This window comes from Eleginops maclovinus, chromosome 1, assembly GCF_036324505.1.
Source record: "Eleginops maclovinus isolate JMC-PN-2008 ecotype Puerto Natales chromosome 1, JC_Emac_rtc_rv5, whole genome shotgun sequence".
Lineage (NCBI taxonomy): Eukaryota > Metazoa > Chordata > Actinopteri > Perciformes > Eleginopidae > Eleginops > Eleginops maclovinus.
The window spans coordinates 8,677,201-8,704,088 of record NC_086349.1 but is presented as its reverse complement, the minus strand read 5'-3'; the positions used below and the strand labels follow the sequence as shown (position 1 = coordinate 8,704,088).

Genomic DNA, 26,888 nt, shown 5'->3' with positions numbered 1-26,888 from the left:
TATGAGACACTGGAGGACTTTAAAACGTGAGGAATGTGGAGAACTAATCTATAGCTGGCTTTGAGCTCTTAGTTTCACACCTCTGCGACCCTGACCAGAAGATTCAGAAAGTGGGCGTGGCTTTCAGTTTATTGGTTTTGGAAAGTTAGACCTATTGGACAAAGCTTTTTACTTCTCGCTGAATAAATGAAGCCAGGAAAGTTTATTGCCGGGCATGTTATTGTGAAAAAGTGGTAGTGTAGTTGAGTTTGATCCTTTATACACGGTTGTCTTTCCTAATACTTTTTTCATGATGTAAGCATACATTTCCAATTGTTTGTATCTTTATCTGGAAGGTTAGACAGCTGGTAAATCTATGACCTGTTGGAAAACTACATCATTAAGGCAGCAGAACCTTTCCAAACCTAGTTGTGAAGAGTTTACTGAGTAGTACAGACCAAGTAAAAAGATACCAGAACTCCTTGAGGGCACTGAATACAGCTGGACACCCTGGAGGAGCTGCGATAGGAGACACAGCCGTACAATAGCTCTTGCCTCTCTGCCTCACAAGTCACAGCTTTATACTCGCTGAAAACACTCACATGACATCGGGACTAGTGTTTGCCAGAAGGCAACTCTGGAACAGAGGGAAGAAAAACAGAAGGAAAATAAGTGGGATGATAAGACGATTGTTAGCTTTTTGGCCATCACACTAAAATCTAAATTTGGAGAAAGTCAAATGGCGGTGTCGGTAGAAAACGTCAGACCTGCAGTGTGTGTGACGGTAATTTGTAAAACTGAAAAATGCAGAAAGAGCCTTAAACGTAAAGCCAAAACTGCACAGGAGTGGCTTCACGTCCTCCGTCTGGTTCAGAATATGATAAGATTCCTGTTAACTCACGCTCGCCATGAAACCGACAGAAGTAAATGCATTTTAAAATTGGGAATGGGGAGGAAAATGTAATGGCCTGAAATGTAAATCTGATTCAGACCTGTACAAATACTATATTACTGCATGAGGTTTCCATGCCAAAATACTTTACCTGTAATTAATTACAGTTCATTTGTGGAGAATTGTTTCCACAATGACTTGGCAACAAGATGTTAAACACTTAAGTGAAATGCTGTTTCTAACTCAAGTTTATATTATGCAGAAATCATTGACATTGCTGATGCAGGAGCAGGTTTCTAGGAACTTTGCATAAATACTAGATTGTTTACATTGTGGTATTGCCAATGTGAAAGTTAGCGCATGTACCAATGAAACAAACCTCTTGTTGGGGAGTGCATTTGAAGCATTGATTTCTGGCAGTGCCCCTACTTGTAATGTGTCCCTACAAACACTAGTTGCACCAAGGAGCAACAGGTCAGTCATTGCTGCTGTATCCGATAGGAATTTGCCCAAAAGAGTTGACTACATGAGACCTCCACTCTGCAGCAGTGGCATCTCTCTTCTCCTTTTACGTAGTTTTGAGCAGGAGGTGCTCTCTTTCCAAGTCTGGTTCTGACATAGCAGAAGAGATCCTCGGTTTTGTTTCTCCACGTTATACAAGGAATTTATATACATCTTTGGAGAGCAGCAGGCGTCACCTGCTCCAGCAGCGAGGAGCCCCTGTGGAGGCGTGAATACTTTACAGATATTGACTGAGGGTCAGGGATCAGAGGAAGCCCACATCTGAGCAGGCTATTTCAAATGCACACTCATTTGATCCGTTGGAGGGAGGATTTATTGATTATCAGCATATCGGGTCTGCATTGGCCTTTTAATCAGTAAATGCTCTGCCAGTGGCAAGTGGAAGGGTCTTTATGGTTTGAAATGGGGGTTCACAAATATCCAAATCGCTTATCCAGTTCTTGCCTAGCATGTTTCATCCATCAGGCAGAGCAGGTGTGTGTCTGTGTCTCAACCTCTGGTGTCTCTCCGCAGGTGTCCTGGCCGGTCACGATAACCGGGTGAGCTGCTTGGGCGTGACCGATGACGGCATGGCCGTGGCAACAGGGTCCTGGGACAGCTTCCTCAAGATCTGGAACTAGAGTCTAAAGGTGGGTGAAGAGGAAGGATGTGTGAGAACGAGCTGTCCTTCTAGAAACAGCATCAGCAACATCTACAGTTTGTATTGACTGCCATCTGGGGGTTTGGAATGAAGGTGCAACATGAGATATAAAGGGAAACCTAATAAAATATCCCATCACGGCTGGGTGATATGAACAAAATCATACATCACGATATTTTAGACCAAATGGAAAATATTGTTTGGTGGAAATTGGGGCTTTCAGAAATGTTTACACTGAGAATTTTCATTAATAATCATCAGTAATTTAGTTATAAGGCCTAAGCAGGTTAAAACAACCTTGCGTAATTTCATTAATCAGTATAATATTTATATATATATTGCCCAGACCCAACTGCACATGATGCAATTGTTATTATTGTTTTTTACCATGCAGTGCCTGTTTCTGCCTGATCAGCCTTTTCATTTTTCACTAGGTCGCACATTTTATATAAATGTGAGCAGTTATAGTTTGAGTTTTGTGGATATTTGTATTAACCAATCTTGATAAAAGCAACATGATGATTTTACCTTTATCTGGTAGGTTGTAATGAAGGTTGAGAGTAACTCGTGTGTTTTTTTTGTTTGCAGATGGCATCTGGACTCCAAAGTTGAGTGGAAGACCATTCCAACATCACAATGTTCAATTTTATTGCATATCCAATCTTTTCAAAAAACACCATGATACTGACTCCAAACACCCCAAAAAACTATCAAGGGCAAAAATTCTCTCTTTCTCTCCTTCTCATTTAAAAGAGCACAATTGTCTGTCAGTCATTCAGCTACACACACAAAAACAGAAAAAAAAGGTTTGAGGAATTTAGTGGTTTTCAAAATGGAAACGGAGGGGGAAATTGTGCATTCCTCCATCACCATGGTCTGGTATTGTAGTAAGTGAAAATACAAACACCCCACCGCTGCCGCCGCCACCACCACCACCAAACAAACGTGTCCTCATTACACACAGCTCTGAGTGAAGGTTATTACATGACAGTGATCTAACTCTTAATAGCTTTTTGGCCATGTTTCTTTTATTGTTTTCATTATTCCTTTTTTGTCGAAGAGAAGTAGATCAGCAAACTGTCAGGTAATGTTTAAAATGAGGATCAAAGCTTTGTTTTATTTCCTAGTCTTTACACATTTTAGAGAATGTTTTTAAGTTGAATACTAGAAAATCACGACATTTTAAATCCAGCTTTATCCCACTGGAGAACAAAGCGAGAGAATTGAGCTTCAACAGGGAGTCCTCGAGCCACTTCTGGCCCTTCTGTATATTTAGCCCCCTGATACTTTTACTGTTTGTTTTTCTCCAGTGTAGTCCACAAAAATCTTTGTTTGCACAAAAATTAAACTTTGCATATATAGAATAATGTCTAAAGGAAAAAAAAGTAAACTAACCAAGCACATGCTGTTTATGATAATGAATGCTCGTTTTTAAAACGAAAAACTACAAAAAAAACAACAACCATTTTAACCATTCTTACACCTTTTTTGTCTGGCGACAGTGTAGAATAAATAAATGAAGATTAACCCATCGGACCATAATCCACCCGCCCCTCTTTTTTTATTCTTTTTTTTTTTCTCCTTTTAATTTAGTGGGTTTTTTTCCCGGTTTCTGTTGCCCGTGGTTGGGACCGGTGATGTGATTTGGTCGGGTTAGGGAGTACCTCCACTTTAGCCCGGTTGCAATCCGGACGTTTCTCTTTTAACAGAGGTGCCCATTCCGTGCTTGGAAATGCAGTTACTACTCTGTGAATGACATGTTGTATAAATCAATGTTTGAAAATAATGATATTGAAACTTTTTAAGTTAAAAACGAAAAAAAAAAAAGATTTTGGTTGTCTGCCATGGGTGGGTTATCTCTTAGAATCGCATGCTGTAGAATTGCTTAAAAAGGTGCATATGGAATTAAGTCCTTTGATGTTTTTCTTTAAGAAAATAACCTGTTGAATATATCAATACAATGGTATTTATATTTTTCTTTTTTCCTTTTTTTTTTCTTTTCTTTTTGGCTACTCCGTGCATACATGATTCAACTAAAATGTCAAAGCTATGCACTTGAGAAGCAAACCCTGCAACATAAACGGTTACTCGGTCCATACTTGGGAGGGATTCCACAAATTTAAGAAGTAACGTAAATGTTTAAAATTGTACACATGCATACGTACATTCATTCACCGAAACATACACAATCTCAAACGGAACAAATAAATTGTCATTCCTTCTGTAGCAAACAAAAATTCCACAAAGAAAAACATTTTATAACAGGTTTTTTTCTGTCCTTTAATAAAAAATGAAAAAAAAAATCTTGCAGCATCTGAATGGCAGAATTTTCTGTTGTTCCCCTTCTCCTTGTAAACAGAGACGCTCTTTCTTTAGCAGTAGTGACATTTTTTCCATTCTGTTTTTTCTCTGCGACATTCTGTACAAAAAATGTGCTGTAATTGTGCGTTAGGCCTGGAGTTGGCAAAAAATAAAATGAAATAAAAAATATTAAAAATTAATTAAATTCCCTTTCCTTTTCTCTCTTTCTCCATCAAATAACTGTAGAGCTCTGCACCCCCACTGTTCCCTTTTCACCTTTTGTATTTAATTTTAAAGTCAGTCAGTGTACAACCGAAAGCTGGATGCAAGATAGAAACTATATTAAAATGTACTGTTATTTAAGATGTAATAAAAAGCAGTTTGAGATGACCTACTGTGTTGAGTGTGATTCACTTAGAGCGGTTGCCACTGAAGCTAGAATGTTGCAGACTGTTTGGTTTCCTTGTAATTATGTTCAAGTCAAATAAACAATTTCTTATCCACTGTTGAATCAGCTTGGCTTCTCTGTACAGTCATTTGCACAAAGTGTATTTGCTCTTGGCATATTGTTAGAAACAGAGTATAAAGGTTGAAAATACTTACACGTAATAAAAACTGCGGACCACGTCCGTCAATGCACTCAGAAAAGCTTCATAATTAATTTAAAACAAATCTAAAACCTCTCCTTAAAATACTTCCTGACCTTTGTGGCCACCTACTGGACATAAGTATAAATTACAACGAATGATTAAAATATTTATATAATTACCTCACTGAAATTAATGATTTTAAATATAATGTAAACTTTCTGTTTAAGCAAAATAAAAAATATGTTTGATTTTGCATTGTCAGTGATCACATATAACGGAGTACATTTACTCAAGTACTGTCCTGGTGTATTTTATGTCAAGCTATAAATGATATGTCAAGACTTTTATTCCAGCAATAATACTGCATGTTAAATGATGAACATCAAAAACTTTACTTTAAATATTTACTTACAAAGTTTATCCTATAATTTGACTAAAGTAGGTTCTGTGATAAAAAGTTAACTATGACAGCTCAATCTGCACCAAAACATAAGGTCACATCTGTCATGTGAATTGAAATGCTTAATAAATGTAATACCCTGCATAATCCAAAATGTTGGTACATGCGTAATGTAAGTGGAAAACAATGAATGAATAGACTGTGTGCAGCGATCCACACAGTGGCCCTCTTATTCTGTTGTTTACTGATTGGGCAATCACTTACTTACTGTACGCCCCCACATTACTGCAGATTTGGGTGACAAGAACTTAAAGTGGGTTAGAGCGCTAAAGATACTTTAACAAAGAGAAAAAATGGCCCAAGGCCTTAGGTCAGATTCCTAAAAGGCATGAGGGGGCCAGCACCTCATGTTTGCCTTAGGTCTGCCAAGCAAGTTAATGTTGGCCATGCAAATTTTGTCCCATTGCATCACTGTCTAGATTGCATTTCTTCAATTGCCCCTTTGGGATGTTTTGACATGTTGAACATGTTGAACAATATACAATATTGTATATCAATATACAAAAGCACACAATAAGCATTCCTACATTTTAAATATAGAATGATATACAAAAATATGAGCTATAGGTAAATACATGAAGCATGAGAAAACCTCTGTTTGTACCATATACATATTATAACATTGCAAACAAGGGAACCCCCCAAAATTAGGCTTTGATATAGTTTATTAAAGGGCTTACTATTAAGGCATTTTGAATGAGTTTATATTATTATAATGTAATCTTAGAATTATTTGTGCCTCTGTAACAATGAAAGGGTTTTTATCTGGCGCTCTACTCTGCCTGGTAAGTCGTCCAACATGACGTCGCCGCTGAGAGGGCCTGTGATTGGTCGGTCCGTACCAGGAAGTGATGGGCTGACCGTTGACAGCTCTCCTGCAAAGTAAGATTGTGTAACCTTTTTGTTATCTAATAAGTAATGGCGAGGCTCTGAACCCAGTGGCTCTTTCCTCCGCTGTGCATTTGAGTCGTCGCCTCTAGCGCTGTGGGTAAAAGGTATTGTTGGCCTCAGAAGTGAATGATATTACGCTGTGTGTTGAGCGTGGTTAACTAGCTTAGCTCGCTAACTAGCTGAAAACTAGCTTAGTTAAGGTTAGCTCACGGTGGATACTTGTAAGCACCATTCATCCGTTTAACACTCATGAATATCAGTTTAGGTCGTGTTGTTGCTAACGTTGTTTATCAATTAAACTGTGGGTGAATGTTTAACTTACTAGGCTTGTTAACTCAGTCGACAACGGGACTGCTTGCCTCAGGTTGCCAAATTATAATGATTAAACTGTAACAAGCTATGTTGGCCATTCATCCAGCTGACTAACCTGACGAACCTGTCCTGCTTCATATCTGACTTTAGCATTATTTAAAGAGTTTCTCAGTTTGAAACATTAATTTCAGTCGAACTTTCATCACGTTAATTTAAATTCGATATATACTCAGAAAAACTTTCAACTGACCCTGTTATCACTTTGTGTAACGTCAGTTTGGCGATGGTATGTTATTAAACCGATATAAAAAGGCGAATTTTGCAAAATGGTGGATTTAGTATGTGCCGAATAACAGACCGACGGTTATTTATCAATGCATATTATATGCCAAATACTGTTCGGAAAAGGTGTGTCATTTCAATGAAGTTTGAATTAAACTACGCATTTTTCCGATGGAGTTTGGCCTGGGCTTGAGTTGGCTAATATTTGGATGCCTGTTTATATTTGACTCGCGCCTCATTAATGATTGACGTGCCTGTCTGTCAGGCCCTTGCAGCCCGGCTGTGTGAGATGGACGGTGGAGAAGAGGTGCGAGTGGAAGCTGCCCCGTACTGCTGCTCCAGCTGTGACGGAGGGGAGGTGAAGGCACGCAGCCTGGCGCGGCGCAGCAACAAGAAGACCCGCAGCCTGAGCACATCCTCCGCCAGCAGCTCCTCTGACTACAGCAGGTAGGTTTGGAACAGGGGCCCACACATGGAGCATGAGGACGCGCTTGTTGTTATGCTTTGAGCCCTATGTCACAAGAATGTTAACAACATTGCCATCTGTACTACACCATGCATTACACCTGCTTGTTTTTAGACAGTTGAGATGCACAATTAATCGACATTTTATTGAAATCGCAATATCCAAATTGTAGTAAGTGCATTATATACCATACATTCATACAGTTACCTAAGGTATTTACTCTGTAATATGAGTAAAGCTGCTCTTGCTCAAAGCTGTTAACATGCCTTTAAAGTACCAATCAGGACTGTCCCAATATTGGTGAGGAAACGAAATGTCAGTCTTACATTACATTTGTCCAGGATGTTGAAATAAACTCCTACAGATCCAACATTACATTTGTCCAGGATGTTGAAATAAACTCCTACAGATCCAACATTACATTTGTCCAGGATGTTGAAATAAACTCCTACAGATCCAACATTACATTTGTCCAGGATGTTGAAATAAACTCCTACAGATCCAATGCTATTGAGTTTGAAAATCCTAATATGGCAATGGCACTAATATTTTTGACATTACAGTTTTTCTCTATTGCTTAAACACATTTTGTGATACTGCCCTCACTTTTCACAAAACTCTAAACACAAAACACTTTTCTAAAGCTACGTACACACAACCTCACAGTCTCTTTTCAAAACCAACCCATCACACCAAAACAGTTGCTCATATGCTCAAAACCAACCCATCACACCAAAACAGTTGCTCATATGCTCAAAACCAACCCATCACACCTAAACAGTGGCTCATATGCTCAAAAGCAAACTTTGACACCACAATACCACTCAAGGCCTGCAAAAATGTAAACACTACTGAGCATCATTAACCACGTTACCCAAAAAATTGAAAACACCATTTTCAGTGTGAGACTTCTTTTTTTACAGTTTCACAACTGCCAGGATGCATTTGAGCAACCCTTATTTATTCTCAAATATGTATTGGGCATTTACTATAGATTTGTGCATTTCATAGGAATAATGAATAATACATAAAATGCAGTAATATCACAACGTAATGCAGAAAATGAGTACTGTAAACTCCATGGAGGATCCATTACACACAATAGATAAAGTACAGTAACAATTGAAAACACAATGTTCAGGGTGCGATCTCTTTTATTAGGCCTACGTTGTACATGTAAATTGACACAGTATGTTGACACTGCAATCATTGGGCGGCATCACGTCGTCGGACTGGGTCGGGCCACAGTACCTCATCCACGTCACAGGCAATATTGTCCATAGCCAAACATCGTGGGAAGAATGCCCTGGCATGCCGCACCCAGCCTTGGAACGCCTCCACAGCCACATCATCACAGGCCAGGTCCATAGCCCTGAGAAGGTTCTCTCTGGTGTACGGTTGGCGGTCATAGACCTTCCACCGCCATGATGAGAAGAACTCTTCTATTGGGTTTAGGAATGGAGAGTAGGGTGGCAGACACACATTAATAAATTGCTGGTTGATGTTAAACCACTCTCTGACCTGGATGCTGCGATGGAAACTAACATTGTCCCAGAAGATGACATATATGGGAAGATCAGCCGGCCCAGGATTCTGCTGGTCGTTCGGGTGGTCATGGTCATGCAAAACTTCTCTGAGCTCTCCTAGGAAGGTGAGGAGACGCTCAGTGTTGTAGGCACCAAGTTCAGCATGCCGGTGGAGAAGCCCTCTAGAACTCATGGCAGCGCAGAGGGTGATGTTTCCTCCACGTTGGCCGGGCACATCAACGATAGCTCTCTGTCCTATGATGTTACGGCCTCTCCTCCTCCTTTTTGTGAGGTTGAAGCCAGCCTCATCCACAAATATAAATTCATGGGGTCTGGCCATGGACTCCAACTCGAAGATCCTCTGTGGAAACAAATAGCGTTTTCAGGTGTTCAGAAAGACAGTCAATACAGCACATTACAGTACGATAGTATAGTATTGTATGTTACATGTAAGTACTGTAGGCCACCGTGTACATAGATTTTACTGTACTTACTTGCACATACTGGTGACGGAGGTGCTTTATTCTGTCAGAGTTGCGCTCAAAGGGTACCCTATAGGCCTGCTTCATGCGTACTCTCTGGCGCTTGAGGACTCTGTCTATGGTTGTCAGGCTAACATCGTCAATGTTCGGAAAGTTCATATTGTCACCAATGATCCTCTCCCGTATCTCCCGTAGTCTCAGCACATTGTTCTCCCGAACCATATCCACAATGACGACCTCTTGGGCTGGTGTGAATCTGGAAGCCCTCCCACCTGCATATGGCAATCTTTCAACTCTAGAGAAACAGTCATTTGGTCAGAAATGGTCCTTGCAGTACACACTTTTACTGTAACCATTATTGCACTTGTCTGTATGTAGGTGCACTCCACTATACTACTGTATACTGTAAACATCTAGTGTAGTGACTAAAAAAATAGTACATACAGTACCTGTTGTGTTCTCTGAAGGCCCGAATAATGGTGGCCACTGAGAATCGGCTTAGGTTTGGTTGGACTCGTTGTCCAGCTTCGGTCATTGTCATGCCGTGGACAATGACGTGGTCAATGACCGTTGCTCTCATTTCATCTGTGATGAAGATGCGTTGTCTTGCTCGCCCTCCTTCTCCTCTCCCTCCTTGGCCTGCTCCTCTACCTCCTTGACCTGCTCCTCTCCCTCCTTGGCCCGCTCCTCTACCTCCTTGACCTGCTCCTCTCCCTCCTTGGCCCGCTCCTCTACCTCCTTGACCTGCTCCTCTCCCTCCTTGGCCCGCTCCTCTACCTCCTTGACCTGCTCCTCTCCCTCCTTGGCCCGCTCCTCTACCTCCTTGACCTGCTCCTCTCCCTCCTTGGCCCGCTCCTCTACCTCCTTGACCTGCTCCTCTCCCTCCTTGGCCTGCTCCTCTCCCTCCTCTGACAAAAACTCCTCTCCCTCCTCTGGCACGAACTCCTCTCCCTCCTCTGGCACGAACTCCTCTCCCTCCTCTGGCACGAACTCCTCTTCTTCTTCCTTGATCATCCATTTTTGTTTGGAACCTTCAGCAAACTGACTTATATAGGTGTGGTCACATCATTTGCAATAGGTGTTTTCAATTATGAGTCGTTGTGTTTACTGAATTACACCAGGTGTGTTCATTGTGTTCAGGTTTTGCTGACTGTGTGTGGCATTTTGCATCACATGAGCTTCACAATGCATATTTGAGCAGAGATATATGCTAAATGTGTTTTAGCAAGGCAAAATGTGTTTAGAGTTTTGAGAAAAAGGGGATGGGTTTTGTGAACAGTGTCTACAGGTGAATTGTGTTTTTGGTTGTGGCAAATGGGGGGTAGTTTTACTAAATGTGTTTAGGCAACTGGTCATTTGGTTTAGAGTACTGGGTTTTGTGTCTTAGCAATCGAGAAAAACTGTAACAGAAAGCTGTTGTTGTGGATATAAATAAACAAACAACTGTTTAACAATTGGAAGAGGAAGCTGATCATTTTTAGTGACATGTTGATAAAAGGGCAGTGGCTATTAACAAACTAACATTAGGGGAAGTGGGTTTCCTGTTGAACTCTTTTGAACTTCATTCAAAAGAACTAGTGCACAAAGCTTCCCTGGTCATCACATTTAAGGTTATTTTATATTTTGTTGTTTCCATTTTTTGTCCTATCCCAAAACAAAACATTTAAGACATCTTTTCCCAACTATTTTTTTATTTCTATTTCTATTTCTTCTTTGAGATGTCTGCACTTGAGCATTGTTTATTTCTTCTTTTTATTTCTAATCATTTTCAATGCCTTGTATTGTGTTATGCTGCGGCAACACAACATCTCCCAGTTTGGGATTAAAAAATGAATTCTTATTTTGCATCAATCTTATATGGAATCTGTTCCACTCATAGCCAATTTACCGTTCGTAGGATATGTTTGTTTCTGCAGCTACACAGTACTTCATTAAGAATTACAGTTCTACATGAGCTTAACCCATTTTATTTAATGAAATTTACCCAAATGTAAATTAACAAGGTATTTGTGTATATGTGCATTGGTTATTTGTAGTATTTAAATTGTATTGGATGATAATATTTCTAGTTTATTTTGGCTTGATCATATCAAAAGCCGTATAGTTGAACGCCATTGTACATGTTAAAGTGCCATGAGTTTAACATTAGCTTTGCATTGGAAATAAGTTGAATTGCATTGTCCCTGTAAATACAATTCCTAAACAGTTTCCCCCTGTCATACATGATGGACACTGAGCAGCATTATCAGCCAATGGGAGACTGTCTCTGTCCAAACCCAAAACATAAAGCTGAAAGAGGATTAAACTCAGATTCTTATTTATAATAATAATCCTCAGTGAGCAACACCCTTCACATCAAAGTCGTTTCATTTACTGTTAAAATGAGAATATTAAAGAACGCGGCATTACGAGGCAGTCAACAGCAGATGGTGAATCCTCAGATTCAGACTAAGAGGATTTGTGGGCTGAGTAGTGGGACGGAGCATAAAGGCTTCTGTAGACAGTGGCAGTCATGTAGCGCAGCTCAGGGTCATCGACCTTTCCCCACTGATAATCATATTGTTTTAACAAAGTCTAGAAGACAGGCTGTGCTGTGCGTAGTGCTCTCTAAGGCTGTTAGCCATCAGTTATGGATAAGAAAAGTTTGACTTTGCAACCATAGCTGAATCAATATTTTTTACTTCAATGGCTGCCTTTCAAACATCAAAAGTGTCAAATACTTTGCTGCCAGCATGCTGCACCTCTCGCTCTGCTGCAGATTCATTTTAAATAACTTCATCTAATCTACAGTATGTAATGATAAACAGGTTGAAGTGATTCTCTGTCTCCATATTTCTATAAGGTTACTTATTGGCTTTGAATTCCTGTGAAAAGGAACTGCGACAGCCCCCAACTGTTAACTGTTAATCGATATTTAAACCGTAGTCTTTTTTGCATCATTTACAGACATTGTTTGCAATGCAGACAGATTAGATAAAAGTGTTTTTTAAAACATTTCACAATGCATTATCACCATTCCCCGGAAATGTGAATAGTCGTGACACAGAATGGGCTTCATTACTCAGCACCAAAGGTCACAGCGTTAAATGTTCTTTAATCTTTTGGATAGATAGATTGAGACACATTGTATCAAATAAGCTCGTGTCTGCATGTGATGAATTGAATCTTGGAAATCCCGAGGCTCAGACTCTTTCTCTAAATGTCTGTCACTTCTCTTTTTTTCTTTTTTTTTTTTACAAATGTTTTTATTAGTTTTTGCACAGATAGCAAACTGATATTTTCTGGACATTAAATGTAAAATACTGTGATTTTCTAATACAAATGTTAAAACACCAAAAACCCCATTACCCCGCAATCTCATTCACACATACATACAGGGGCGGGGGGGAGAGGACAAGAGGACAAGGAAATAACAACAAAAACAAATAAAGGAAACAAATAAAACAAGGCTGCCAGGTTTTATGGAACGTCGTCAGGGAGCCTCTAAGGGAGAACCTAATCCTTTCAAGCCTGACGCAATACAAGATTTCGTGTATCCAGCTATTATGGGTGGGATGAGAGGGATGTATCCATTTAAGGAGAATAAGCCTCCTAGCAAGCAGAGTGGTGAATCCATAACTCGTTGTGTGGTAATGGGTGCATTGGGCAACAAAGGAATTCCGAAAAGGACAGCGAGGGGGCTAGGGTCCACTGTCTCACCTAAGACCATCCTGAGTGAACCAAATATTGCAGACCAGAACTCTGATAGTTAAGGGCACGACCAAAACATGTGCATGTAGTCAGCCGGAGATTGTTTACACCTATTGCATGCGTCAGACCTGTTGGGACACATCCTAGCCAGTTTTGCATGAGTAAAATGTACTCTGTGCAAAATCTTGTACTGCAGTAAACTATGCCTTGCAAATATAGAAGAGGTGTGTACCAGGACCTCTACACCCAGCGGTGTAGGAAGAAGGCCGGTAGGATAATAAAGGACCCCCATCACCCCAGCAACAGTCTGTTCTGTCTGCTGCCGTCTGGCAGACGGTACCGCAGCATCCGGACCAAGACCACCAGACTCAGAGACAGTTTTATACCACAGGCTATAAGACTGCTGAACTCCTGAGCTCTGTGAATGTCTACTCACATCTGTTTATAGTACACATATATATTATACACATCTGCCACAAATATCTGTTTATACGTAATATATGCATCTGTCTATACCTCCTCAAACGACAGTGTAAAGTATATAAATTACTGTACAGTTTATTTAAATAATTACAGTTTATTCTACATATGTATATATTTGACATCTTTACATCCTTATTGTTGTTATTGTATATATTTTCTTTTCTAATTTTTGCACTATGTATGTTGAGTTGTTGGAGGAGCATGGGACATAAGATTTTCATTGCCAACATGTACGCTGTATCTGCTGTGCATATGACAAATAAAACCTTTGAACCTTTGATATGTCCCCACTGATCATCTGACATGTTAATCCCGAGGTCCTGGTCCCATACAACCTTAAGTGAATGTAAGCAAGTAGGATTTATCTTTAAAATGTTATCATATATAATGGAGGTGAGCCTCCTTGAATCGGTCTTAAGTGATAGGAAAGAATCAATCATCGAATCAGGTGGTCAGCCTGGAAATTGGGGGTATTTCTTTTCCACAAAGTGCCTGATCTGACAAAATCGGAACAAATGGGAACTTGGAAGATCAAATTTGTTGGCTAAATCTGCAAACGATGAGAAGAGACCACCAAGATAAAGGTCATTAATAGAGCGCAGGCCTTTGTTTGACCAAGTCAGGAAGACTGGATCCGAGAATGACGGGAAGAAAAGGTGGTTGCGATAGACTGGGGCTAGACCTGATGACGCATGTAAGCCACACTGCCTCCTAAACTGACCCCAAATCTTTAAAATGATTATTTTGCAATCGGATTCTGGGCAACTTTTTTAATTGGGAAAAGTGATTGAGAACATACCACCGACCAAAGTGAGACACCCGAAGAGGACGCCTCCATCTGGGCCCTCCGAGGGCGTTCTCCCTGTGCCAAATTAATGTTCCAAAAAAGAAGCTTATTAATATTACATGCCCAATGATATTGGCGGAGATTAGGCAGTGCCAGGCCCCCTTCAGACTTGGGGAGTTGAAGAACTACTCTTCTAATACGTGCCCTCTTGTTACACCATAAAAAGGAATAAATCTGCTGGTCAAGTCTCGAAAAAAACGTTTTATTTATAAATATTGGAATATAAGAACTGAGGTAGCACCACCATTTTAATCAAATGTCACTTCTCTTTTTGTCCTTAAATGAAAGTGATATTTACTGATTATAAAGTGTTCATAAAGAGGAAATTAGAACGTGTTCCTGTTTAAATAGCGGGCACTTTCGTGAACGAATTGTTTAGGCTACAGTGTGCATACTTCCCTGACAGCATTTGTCTTTCTCTAACCTGAATGTTGCCCTTGTCGTCTCTCTTTCAGGAGGAATCAGTCCCTTCATGGACCAAGCCCTGTGACCACATTCGGCCCCAAGGCCTGCATGCTCCAGAATCCTCACACAGTAATGTAAGTTCTGCCTACCACATGGCTTTTACATTATAAGTAGTGTTTGTAAGCTTGTCCTTTTATGTCCAAGACACATATCCGTGAACATGCATGAGTCTGTGCAGCACTACAAATAAACACAGCCACTTGGTGTTGTTTCGGGTCTTGTTGTGCAACATTATTTCTGTCAGTTGTTATTTTAAAGCTTTTCTTCAAACCATTTGGACCTGAACGGCCAGCTGTCAGGTGACACTTATTTTTCTGTTGTTACATAAAATAGTGAAGCTCACTCAAACTTGTTTGAGTTTGTTTTAATAGAAATACATACCAACAGTACTAGTTCTCACAACGATTGCTAGCAGAAGCTGTGATCAACAAACTGACTGTCAAATTAACGCTTTACACATCGTTTCATTTATCTGTAACAACAAGATTCCTTTCTACTCAAAGTCAATAGCCGTGTCTCAATTCAATGGCCGCGTGCTTCGGAAGACCCAGCCTACCCGGTCAACGGAAGACCCAGCCGACATAGATCGGGTAGGCTGGACCGAGCGGCCTACAAAATGAGACGGTTTAGTTACCGAGCACCTCCTGTTTATGTCACGTGATACGAGCTGTTCGGTTGTGCTCCAGAAGCTTGATAGCAAGTTACTTAACAACCAAACTCAGCTGAAGAGGATCAGAAACTTTACATTTAGTTTTTTTGTTGAACCATTTATTGGAGATTACTGCCGGCGATGAAAAAATAGAATAAAGATGAAGCTGTTCCTTTGGCCTCCAGTAATGTTACTTTAGTTAGTTAACAAGTAAATGATGTATATATAGCTGGTGTCATTTAATCATATCATTTCCTATTTAAAATAAGTCTTTATCTTTGTTAATACATATATGTTTGTTTAACTACGCAACAAAAGCATGTTGTATAGATTGATTCTTAACCATATTAGTTTTCTAATGTTATTATCTAGCTGGGGTTTAAAACTGTTTATATTCTCCTTCTTCCCCTAAACCTATTAATATAATTAGAACAGAATTTAAGACTGTTTAATGAGCTAGAGATATGCTATTATTCCACTGTTATTTACTTTTACTATATTTAACAATTAATATTTAAGTTATTTTTTTATTTTCATCTAATCTTTAAGTAGAGGAAAGAATATATCCATCATCCCTCTGCAGCTTCATGTCTTCTATTATGAGAACTTCCATCACTAACACAGAGCAAATCCTTCAGTGAAACCAGCAGTAAAACAAATACCAACAGAAGTGTGTTTATCAAGTTGTTTATTTTTATCCACATTCAGTGATTCCTGTGCTTGCTGCTGCTTTTAAATCCACCCTGCTGCAGAGACCTGAACGCTATTTAATTTGAATAAAACTCCCTCGTCACCAGTGCGCATTGCATCCTGGGATATGGTAGACCGCGGAGGATACATCAGATGTATCCTCCAAATCCGGGAAAAGTGGGCCGCATTCGGAGGAGTCTTGTCTTTTTATTTTTTTTATTGGGACAGCCTTCTCTCAGGGGAAGTCACGCAAGCTGTCTACGAATGCAGCTTCCGAAGGATGCGGCCGTTGAATTGAGACACGGCTAATGTGTCTCATCTTTCAAACTTTTATTTGGACAACATAAAGTTCAGGTAACCTGGGTTCAAGTTTTGAGCCAATACCTCAGACCCCTGCTAACTACATTAGCACGTAGCTCCGTAAGTGTTAATCAAATCATTCAATCAGAAGAGAACATGAAAAGGAACTACGTTTTCTAATTTTCTTTTGTCTCCAAAAGTAAACAAAAACGTGTCACTCTTCTTCTAAACTAGTGGTGTTACAAGCAGCTATTTACCTCATGAACCCGGTCTTCAACCGAAAATTTCTTAACATCCTCTTCTGTAACTTCAGAGTTTGCGAAAAAGCTGTTGCGCACAGCATGGCAACGCCACATATGTTGTTTTGTACACTTGTGTCGTAGTCAGAAGAGAAATATTGAAGCCAAGGTTTGTGCTAACTGGCAGCCCTAAAACATTTTACAGGACAAAATATTGTTGCATAACTGTATCAAGATCCAAAGCAACAAGGAAATGTGTCGCTCTAATAAAACTTTGCATTTCTATCCAACAGAAGAATAAGTACTTTGGCAAAGGGATCTTACTGACTATCTTTCCCAGACGTTTTTCTTGAAATTGCTTGAGGTATTCTAAAAGAAAGGTTCCTGCAGATGCAAAGCTATACTATAACACAATTTATGTTTTTAAACACTGCATGGGGGTTCAAGTGTTGCAGAGCATTTGGATTGCGTTATATGTACATAGAAAGATGTTCCTGTTATTCTGTCCACCTGCTGAACTGTCACATACATCTACGCAGTGAGTCAGCCTGCTGTGTTATTTAAGCACTCTTGTAGTTGACCTGACAGAGCCTTGTCAGACTGCTGGCCCCTTGACTCTATCCGTCACATAAGTGGCCCCCAGCACTGTTTGTTTCAGGCAGCAGTAAGTGACGGATTAGGTCTCGTTAAGCTGCTATAGACGGGTTAAAAGTAGCATTACCAGGCTATCTTTACTCCAAAATAAAGGTAAGGCTGTAGTAGTCGCATTTAGAAAGACCTGGTTCCACAGAGGAATGCTGTTCCAAAAAACCCTTCTCTTCTTCTCTGTGGGGGGGGGGGGGGGGGGGGGTGTGGTCCTGATACTCATTGTTGTTATTTGTTGAGTATTGCTTTTGACCTTAAGTCTCGGAGAGCACTTGTTCATCAACTACCAACAGAATCTCAACCTACCCAAAGTTCCCTGACACCCTGAAAACACCCTGAACACACCCTGAAAGGAAACACTGGACAAACAATGGAAAGCTTTTTAGAGCCAGCCTTATGGAAACTGTGTTATATGAGTTATTTATTTTATGCTATCTCAATTACCAAAGTGTTTCCATTGAAAACCACAGGCGCATTCTTTGGATTTGGAAGTGAATATTGGAATAGTATAACACTAGCTCTGCTGCATCCCTGTGTGTACTATTGTTTGAGGTGATATTGCTTGTGAGAGTACAAAAGCAGCTTGCAGACCGTGGAAGCAGTGAACGAGTTAATTCTAAGTTATGATGCGGACAGAGGTTGGACATTAGGAGGCACAATTACATCCTGTTGTATTCCCACTACGGATAATTAAATCATTTACCCACATGTCGAGATATTTTTCCTTGCACTTCCCCTTCCTCCAGGTCTCTTGAAAATGGGTCATGCAATAAAAAGGGAGTTTTTCTGGCTTTACATAAAATAAAAAAAACATCATTTATTTTTAGGACCAACAACAAACCCAATGCAATACCATTTATGAACTCTTCTTGGATGACTGTAGAAAAATAGAACGTGACATTTTTGTTTCAGGATGTGAGAAGCTGGTCATATTTGAGATGGCTTGTTGACTTTAAATCCCGTCCTTACAGTGGATATTCCAGTTTCAAGGAACAGCATGTCATTGTTGTGTTTCAGTAAATCACACCCATCCAATAAGGAAGCCCTTTCCCTATGAGGTGGGCGGGGTTAAACACAGCAGAGTGGGCGTGTGCCGAGATGAAGTCAACTTTAAAGATGAGGGAGAGCTTTACCTCGGCAGCAGAATGCTCCTGGAAGCTTTAGTGTTAAGTCTGGGGGACAAATATAGCCGGGGAGGACTCAGCTCGAGGGGGTAGTTAGTTGATCCTGCTGCGCATGGAGACACTCTCCGCCTCGCTCTGCCTTTCGCACAGCCGGCACAGCTACACCGCCAGAAGTTAAACCAACCCGGTTGCTCTATAGCTGCTTTTTCTACAATGTGTGGCAACAGAGGAAGTTGTTAAAGGAAGAATGAGCTGAGCTGTGAGACACAGCCCCATTCTCCAACCTGAGGCAGCATCCTTGCCTACATGTGTACAGTCATGAAGTTTAACCAGAGCGTACTGCAGGATTCATCCGGCAACAACAACGACAACAAAGTGTGGAAATGGTGAGAGCCTCTTTCCTGACAGCTTCTAAGAGCTTTAGGCAGCAGTTGTTAATCAAATATGTCAAAGCTTGGCTTCTCTTTTACCTAATTTAAACTAATGTTAAGAATGCTGAAATACATTTTTGGGACCTATTTTAAGTAGACTTGCTTAGTTTAGATTTTTTAAATGATATTTATAGCTTATTAATGTTTTTTTATATAATAAATGCACTCTTTAGATGTGATGGAAAGATATATTGTAAAGACGTTCTGTTTTGTGTCTTCTTCTAAAGCATCAGATAGCTTATCCAATTTCACATATCTCCATTTTGTCTCATGATTGTACAATTTAACTGAAGTTTCTCAACACGTGTTTGATAAATATAATTGCCACCATGCTTGGCTTTGTTTTGCTGCTGATTTGTCCTGAGTGCACAGGGTTGGACTGAAATCTGGATTCAGTTGAATTGTTATCGCAGGCTGCATGGCCCTGTTGTCTGCACAGAGCGGGGCTGATGAAAGGACGAGGAAGGTCCGGGGTGTGGATGCTTTCAGGTGGTCAGAACAGAAACTGTCCATGAATAGATCACAGCTTGTCACCGTTTCAAATGCTAATGAAGTTTTGATTGGGTTTTGTGTTTGAAACCAGGCCTGCCCATCTCCCGGTAATTCCACGGTTAATGAGGTTCACTCAATTTAGGAAGTGTTTTTTTACGATTCTAGCAGTATGTTTACCTCCCTTTTTAAAAAAAAGTGGAAACACTGCAAGGGGTTGACACAATGGCCTGTGCATTAGGAGGGAATCTGATACTGGTAATTATCACCTGGGGAAAAACCTGTGGCCATTAGTTTTCTTCAAATGGGCTTTTAATGTGTGGTTGTTGTTATATTGCTCGATTTTAATGTGACTTTTACTTTATTTATTAGTTGTCTTTTTTTATGTACCTTTGCCAAGCGACTTTGAGCACCTGTAAAAGTGCTTATAAAATATTTGTATTATTAGTTTGTGGTATTTTGTGTTGGTTGGATTTGGTGTCTTTGATACTTGTTGAGTTGACAGAGCAACAGGATATTTTTTAATGATAGTTGTTGTGTGTTTTGGAATCACTGGTCTCATCTCTGATCTGTTGTCCTGGAATGTTCCTCAACCAGCAAGGAACCAAGAGGAGTGGAAAATCATATTTGAAAGTTAATGGGAGAGTGTGTGCTGGTTTTGCCAGTAAAACTGCCATGTCATAGCACAATATTCTCTACATGTGATCAGTCGATCAGTAACGGACCAATTTGTGTGACGCAAACCAGAGCCACCATCAGACTCTGCTTTTGTTCGCCTATTTACAGCTTTATTTTTTTCCACTAGTTTCAATATTAGTGGTCTCGGTCTATATCAGCCTCCGGGAGGTCAGATTTCCATGCTTCCTGCTTTTAGTTAAGTCTTGATTAGTTTGGCTAGTTTTTTAATGCTCTTTCTTCCTCTCACATTTGTACCTTTATGTTGTCTTTCTGGAAACATGGTTCCAATTATATCCCTGACCCTGTGTGGGGGGGTTGAGACAAGGTGAAGGCCATCAGACAACACAGGGTCTCTAATCTGGTGGCTCTAATTGGATGTCTTTAAGCAGTCCTGGTTGTGATGATGCTTTGGTTAAATAACAGCTGTTCGGAGGCTCAGCGCTCGGATCTGTATTTACGTAGATGTTTGTTTTCAGGCACATTCAGGACCCCGCCAGCCAGAAACTGACATGGAACAAGCCGCCAAAAAGTGTCCTTGTCATCAAGAAGATAAGAGATGCCAGTCTGCTTCAGCCTTTCAAGGAGCTCTGCATATTCCTCACCGAGGTGTGGCCACGTGTTTACCCACAGCATATCTGATGATGATTATTCACAGTCCTCGCTGTCAGGTCCTTATCTTGTTTCTGTTTGGTTCTTATAGGTGAAGGACATGATTGTTTATGTGGAAAAGAAAGTTCTGGAGGATCCCGCCATATCAGACGATGAAAACTTTGGGGCCATTATTAAGAAATTCTGCACTTTCAGAGACGGTATGAGAACCAGCCATCCTCAGGACACTGTACATCAAAGACTGGATCTTTATTTACAAGGTGTATTGTCTTTGTTTATTTCTCAGATCTCGATGACATCTCCAATCGCGTGGACTTCATCATCTGTCTTGGTGGAGACGGAACTTTGCTGTATGCCTCTTCCCTTTTTCAGGTATTCACTACTGACATTGTGTGGTTTTTGTTTTGTTTGCAATTTCTGGTGTGACAGTCCTCTGACCCTAACCTCTTTGTTAATTCGTAGGAAAGTGTTCCACCAGTTATGGCCTTCCACCTGGGCTCCCTGGGTTTCCTGACACCGTTTAAATTTGACACCTACCAGTCTCAGGTCGACCAAGTTATCGAAGGTACTCAAATGTTTCTCTAAGCTCTCTTTGAACACCGTGCTCCATCTTTCATATGCAAAAGACTATAAAACATGTTTCCTATTTAGGTAATGCTGCCATCGTCCTGCGCAGTCGCTTGAAAGTCCGGGTGCTTAAAGAGAACTGGGAGAAGAAGGCGAGATTGGACGAGAAGGGCATCATCCTGACCAATGGGGACTCGGAGAGCAGCCGGAAAAGCGTGCAGTATCAGGTAAATATGTCAAGCTTATATCACTTCTGTATAACGCATAAACAAAAACACTTTGAGCTTGAGCCAAACATTAATTTTCCCACTCTCCTGGGCAAGATAAAAAAATACACATTTCTAGTCATTTTAGTTTATTTTGAGGGACCAGCCCTGGTAGAGGACTGGCTCTCCTAAACTCAAACTAAATCACACAAAACATTAATAACTGCTTCTGTGGTAGCAGCCAATGAGAGTCCTTCTTAAGAAATGTTTGGTGATTAATCGCACCAGGATGCTCCGGGGCAGTGCCACTCATCCACCAAGTGAAGTTCAATCCCCGGATTTGTCCCTAGATATGTCAAAGTGTCCTTAGGCGACATACCGTAACCAAAACTGCATACGAACGGTGTGTGTGTCTTAATATCTGAACAGGCAGCATCTTGTTTGAAAAATGGTTTTCAATTTTCTGTATGTATAACACATGTGGAAACTTTGACAATAAAGTGGACTTTGACTCTTTTGGCTTTGAATGGGTGAATGCTCACACGTGTTGCAGCTGATTCTGATTCTGAAGTGTTTTGAGCGGTCGCCGTAGAAAAGCTGTGTATAAACGCAGTGTATTTACCATTGACAGTCAGGTAAAAACAGCTTACACATATTGAGTCATCTTAATGACACGTCTCGTCACCCCGAGGCCTCGGGGCTGTGAACCTGTTGTTAAAGAACCGCAGCAGTAAACACAGTCAGAGAGACGATCTGAATGCAGGTGTGAGGTTAACAGTCTCCCACAGGTGTTTCTACTGACAGGGTGAGGAGGGTCTCCTCCAGTTCAGACCAGTGTTGGTTAATGCCAGCGTGTGTGTGTGTGTGTGTGTGTGTGTTTCAGGTGCTGAACGAGGTGGTGGTGGACAGAGGGCCGTCCTCATACCTCTCCAACGTGGACCTCTTCCTGGACGGACACCTCATCACCACAGTGCAGGAGACGGTGAGTGAGAGATAAGCCGTGACTCTCACATGGAGTTACACACTGTTTAAACAAGTCCAGTACTCGCGCTCAAATCACCTCAGGCTGCCAGAGTGTTTAAATACTCTGAGAGAAACCGGTCAGACAGCCCCAACCTGACAGTCAGCAGAAAACAATGTGTTTTTTTTGTTGATTCACACTGTATATATATTTGGTGTCCAATGTTCACTTCCTGTTGGAAAGTTGATGCAAACATTGCCTTCTAAATGAGTCATGAAACAATTAGGAGGTTTTTTTTTAAATCGAAATAATATTCAGAGTGATCTCTCCTCAATCTTCTTTAGCTGTCTTGAGGACTTCTTTTAAATAAAGTGTGTTTTTGTGCCATTTTAAGTTAGTATTTTATTTATCATGCCTTAACTCCCCCTCCGGTGTCTGTGTCTCCTCAGGTGTGATAGTGTCCACCCCCACAGGAAGTACAGCGTACGCAGTGGCAGCAGGAGCATCCATGATCCATCCCAACGTCCCGGCCATCATGATCACCCCCATCTGCCCCCACTCCCTCTCCTTCAGACCCATCGTGGTGCCTGCCGGGGTGGAACTCAAGGTACTTACTCTCACTCCAGGAAGTACAACTCGCATGTTTACCTAAGTTAGAGTTAGATAAAGATCCCACACCTCTGGACTATAATTATTGGAGTATAACTGAAGTTTGAATCTATAACATCTTTTAATCGCAGACTGAATAGTCCGTTTCGACTCATAAACCCACATTTTTTTCACTTTGGTTTGGCCCATTTGAAGTTAATGCACCAGACTACAATGGTTTGGCTTATTCAAAGGAAACACATCTGCATTTTTCTTGCTTTTCTTAGTTTTATCTTAATGGTTTATTGCACTTATTGTAAGTTGCTCTAATTAAATGTAATTCCATTTATTATTTTCTGCATTTGTTTAAAGAAAAATGCATTTTACAGGCTGAGATCCCAAAGGATTTATACCAAAATAAATCAAAGTGTGTGATTTAAGAAAGAACACGTGGCAAGTCAAATTTGTAAACTAAAACTGTAAAAAATGCTCTTCTTGTTAGATAATGCTGTCACGCGATGCCAGAAACACAGCCTGGGTGTCATTTGACGGACGGAAGAGACAAGAGATCTGTCACGGAGACAGGTAAGTCCAAATACCGAGCTAGTCATTAAACACACACACACACACACACACTAAGGCTGACACTGAGTTAGTGAAGCAAAACCAAACCCAGAGACTGCGTAATGGATAATAAGTTTAGCTGGCAGGCCGCAGCCTCGACACTGGCAGGCTTTGTTGTGTAACCTCGTCAACCAGCTTAGCGGCCCGGGGCCCGGAGAGTCCCTGAGCGTCAGGTCCAGGTTCTTCCTTTATGTAACTCCTCTGGTGATAATCAGCTTCCTGGTTCTCCAAATGAGCTGCCAGTCAGTCCGAGTCATTGACACTGAAACAAACCCCCATTGTTGCTTCAGAGGGAAGTTACTGATGTCCACACCTCCTCTTTCTGGTGAATCATTACACGTACCTGGACTTTTTCTTTCTTCAGCGCCTGCAGTTATTGTGAAATTGTTTATGAGTTTTTCTTTTTTCCTTTTACTTTCCAGTATTACCATCACCACTTCCTGCTTCCCCGTTCCCTCCATCTGTTTCCGGGACCCGGTCAATGATTGGTTCGAGAGCCTGGCCCAGTGTTTGCACTGGAACGTAAGGAAGAAGCAGAACTACCTCAGCTCGGAGGACGAAGAGTCCTGAGGCACGAGGCGTCCTCAAGGTCTTCCTCAGTGTCAAGGAGCCCTCAGTGTCGGTTATTAGCTCGACCTCGCTCTGTGCCCTTTTCTTTTCTTTTTTTTATGGATTGAAGGGCTCTCCAAACTCCCTTCAAACAGTCTATCGAAATGATGTTGCTCTTAATCTTGTAGACCTTTCTACTTCGTTATATACAGTCGCAGTATTTTGACACGGGAAGTCTTATGCTCAAGGTTTCCATGTTCTCCCTCCATCCACGCCTGCCTGTATTTGGTGAACGTAGGATGTGCATGAACAAATAGATCCTCAGCACAGGACCCCCGCAGTGTGGGACACTCTATTTCAGTGCAGCATTTATTTTTCCAAAAGCCTTTTTTCAAATGTCTGGGTTTTTTTATGTGACAGTGGAGCTCAGCCAATCCTCCTTAAGGAATTAAAGCTACCAAATGTAACCAGCTAGCTCCTGTTAGTTAGCAGCAATAATGTCAAAGGCATGTTAAATGAACACAGAAAATAACCTCAACAGCCTACAAATTCTTCTAGCTAAGTCACTAGGCTGGCTAGCAATTGTTGTTAATCACTCAGCATCAAAGTAAAAATTCCATTGCTAATGGCAGCAGCTAACTGGCTTACTTAAATAACTCTGTGACGAGAAGTTTGTTTTCTTTTAGCCAACAGGAGCTGGCATAATGAGTCCTCCAAGCGGCTGGATGCATGTGATTGACAGCTACACCCTAAATAGTAACATTTTAAAAACTACAATAACAGACTCTGGAAAAAGGGAATTTAGAAATAAAACAATCTATAATAAAAAAAAAATACATACAATTAAAAGATATGAAATAAAATTAGGAGAAAATTAATTGCATTTAAATTACTCCTGAAAATATATTTCACAATGTATTGGACCATTGCTCCACTGAGATTAAATGTGCATACGCCTTAAACACTCTACTCAGAGAACCAGGCTCACAGAAGTAACCTCCCTGAGCTTGTATGTTAGCAGTATGTAGCATATTTATGAGTCTGTAGAATACTTTACATACTTTCATATATGAGGTCATTTTCTGATATGAGAGCACATTAAATCGATGGACTTTTGAATGGAGTTTGGCCCCGCTGTCTGTCCAGGATTGTTCCAACGTGTTTCCATCTGTATGCTGTGCAAACTGGCCTTTTGGAAATCAAAAAGCAGTTTGTATATCTTGGGCCATGTAGATTTTTAAATTGAAATAAGATGTAAAAGCAACTTTGGGATGACCTTGGACTGAAACTCTGAAGGTCAGTTGTTGAAGAGAGTTATTGCAATACTGTTGTTGGTCTGTCTTAGCACTTTTTAGTCTTGAAGAGGGACGGCAGGGACACATTACTTTATAAACAAAGAAGCTAGTGCTCTCAGTACAAATTAAGGATCAGTCACAGCTCTCAAAAAAGAAAGAAATGTTGAGTCAAACTTTCACAATATCTGTTTATCCAATCAGGATGAAATGCCAAGACAAACGTTGTCTTACACTATATTTCGGTGCATCCTGGGAAACAGATTTACGTACATATTGGGCAAAACTGGCCCAGGTGTACGGACTGTGCCTTAAACACTGGTATCATTGCTGTACAGATATCTTCTAATTATCCAAGGTTTACATCAGGGTGATGATGTAATCACACACGTGCACGGATGGGATTTGTGCATTTTCATTGAAACTACAGGTTGTCTTTGTTGTCTGCAGCGCATTGACGGTTCTAAAGTGTGTGTGTGTCCCACAGTCATGCAGTCAATGCGCTGGCTGACGTGGGAAAATACGAGGTGATAGTCATTCCAGGCAAACAGACCACAGCTCCCATGTCTTCAGTGTCTTTCTAACGCCTGGTTTTTAAAATGACGTCTAAGCCATAGCTGATCTCTGTAGGTTTTATAGACTGTGGGCTCTGGGGGGGTTTTAATGGTCTGTGTGTGTGTTGAGGAATTCCAATTTCAGATTTTTGGGTCAGTTTGTCTGCTGCTGCGCCGTCTTTGAGGTGGCCTACCTTACATATCTGTTCCCATAAGATGTCAGAGTGTAAATTGGCTCAACAGACAGTGGTGTCATCTGGTGTAACTCAAGGGGACCAACCGAGCTCTAAAAGGCAATCATTCCTAACTGTGTAAATACATGACGCTTGAATAAGATGTATTTTGTAAAGTCTTTATGTTTATTAACCCGTTTACAATGTGTCATTGCTGAAAATAAATCTATTTGCTACTTTTTTACACTAACACGTTCCTCAGTAGTTTTTTTTGTGGACATTTTTTAGCAGTTTTGATTTTCCAAATTTTAACTAGCTTGTGATTGGTCAGATGTACTTGTAGATTCAAAAGGAGCCAAAGCTTATTAAAAAAATGTAGTCTTAATTTTTTAGATATAATTATTAAATCCACATCTCTCAACACATTATGCTAACGGGTCATTTCCAATGTCGGGCTGTTAATTCCCTCCCAACCCGAGTTGTGCAAAAAGTGACATCTCTTTTCTACGAATCATTTTCTCTCTTCTCTCATTTTGTAACTCAGACTTTTGTATTGTTAATTTTCTTAATGTTTCTAAAATGAATCCTGCTACTTCTTTTTCCAGAGCACTTTAATAAACGGAGAGAAAGTTATACCAGGACGTGTGTATCCTCATGTTTGATCCAACTTGCGTTACACCTGGAGCCAGTCC

The 26,888-nt window shown here is 40.6% G+C and overlaps 3 protein-coding genes across 7 annotated transcripts in view; 2 read left to right on the top strand and 1 right to left on the bottom strand.

Moving 5' to 3' along the window:
• The window catches only part of gnb1a (guanine nucleotide binding protein (G protein), beta polypeptide 1a), a 31,894-nt gene extending 27,046 nt beyond the window's left edge, over positions 1–4,848 (top strand). For all 4 annotated transcript variants that reach the window (XM_063912593.1, XM_063912674.1, XM_063912844.1 and 1 more), the window contains exons 10-11: positions 1,907–2,022; positions 2,622–4,848. In XM_063912593.1, the coding sequence (XP_063768663.1) occupies positions 1,907–2,013 (107 nt within the window). In that variant the 3' untranslated portion in view covers positions 2,014–2,022; positions 2,622–4,848. The remainder of the gene's footprint in view (positions 1–1,906; positions 2,023–2,621) is intronic.
• Positions 4,849–6,244: 1,396 nt separating this feature from the next.
• nadka (NAD kinase a) lies at positions 6,245–26,829 on the top strand. The gene is made up of 12 exons (XM_063889278.1): positions 6,245–6,379; positions 7,135–7,316; positions 14,819–14,902; positions 20,550–20,679; positions 20,774–20,882; positions 20,969–21,054; positions 21,145–21,247; positions 21,334–21,476; positions 22,339–22,431; positions 22,859–23,023; positions 23,507–23,589; positions 24,051–26,829. The coding sequence occupies exons 2-12, from the start codon at positions 7,159–7,161 to the stop codon at positions 24,196–24,198; spliced, it is 1,302 nt and encodes a 433-aa protein (XP_063745348.1). The 5' UTR covers positions 6,245–6,379; positions 7,135–7,158; the 3' UTR covers positions 24,199–26,829.
• On the bottom strand, positions 8,472–10,746 carry LOC134868254 (keratin, type I cytoskeletal 10-like). 2 transcript variants are annotated; one of them, XM_063889253.1, is made up of 4 exons: positions 9,793–10,746; positions 9,356–9,638; positions 8,881–9,222; positions 8,472–8,777 (listed from the first exon to the last, which is right to left on the bottom strand). In XM_063889253.1, exons 1-4 carry the CDS (start codon positions 10,359–10,361, stop codon positions 8,499–8,501), a joined length of 1,473 nt encoding a protein of 490 aa, XP_063745323.1. In that variant the 5' UTR covers positions 10,362–10,746; the 3' UTR covers positions 8,472–8,498. The 2 variants fall into 2 exon arrangements, with proteins under 2 accessions (XP_063745323.1, XP_063745316.1); XM_063889246.1 differs by having other exon boundaries at positions 8,472–9,222.
• Positions 26,830–26,888: the final 59 nt, after the last annotated feature.

Coding starts and splice junctions, on each gene's coding strand:
- nadka (XM_063889278.1), top strand. CDS start 7,159: ATGGACGGTGGAGAAGAGGTGCGAGTGGAAGCTGCCCCGTACTGCTGC. Junction 7,317..14,818: donor AGCTCCTCTGACTACAGCAG/GTAGGTTTGGAA, acceptor TCTCTCTTTCAG/GAGGAATCAGTCCCTTCATG. Junction 22,432..22,858: donor ACCTCATCACCACAGTGCAG/GAGACGGTGAGT, acceptor GGTGTCTGTGTC/TCCTCAGGTGTGATAGTGTC.
- LOC134868254 (XM_063889246.1), bottom strand. CDS start 10,361: ATGGATGATCAAGGAAGAAGAAGAGGAGTTCGTGCCAGAGGAGGGAGA. Junction 9,639..9,792: donor GCCTTCAGAGAACACAACAG/GTACTGTATGTA, acceptor CTGTTTCTCTAG/AGTTGAAAGATTGCCATATG. Junction 9,223..9,355: donor TCCGTCACCAGTATGTGCAA/GTAAGTACAGTA, acceptor TTGTTTCCACAG/AGGATCTTCGAGTTGGAGTC.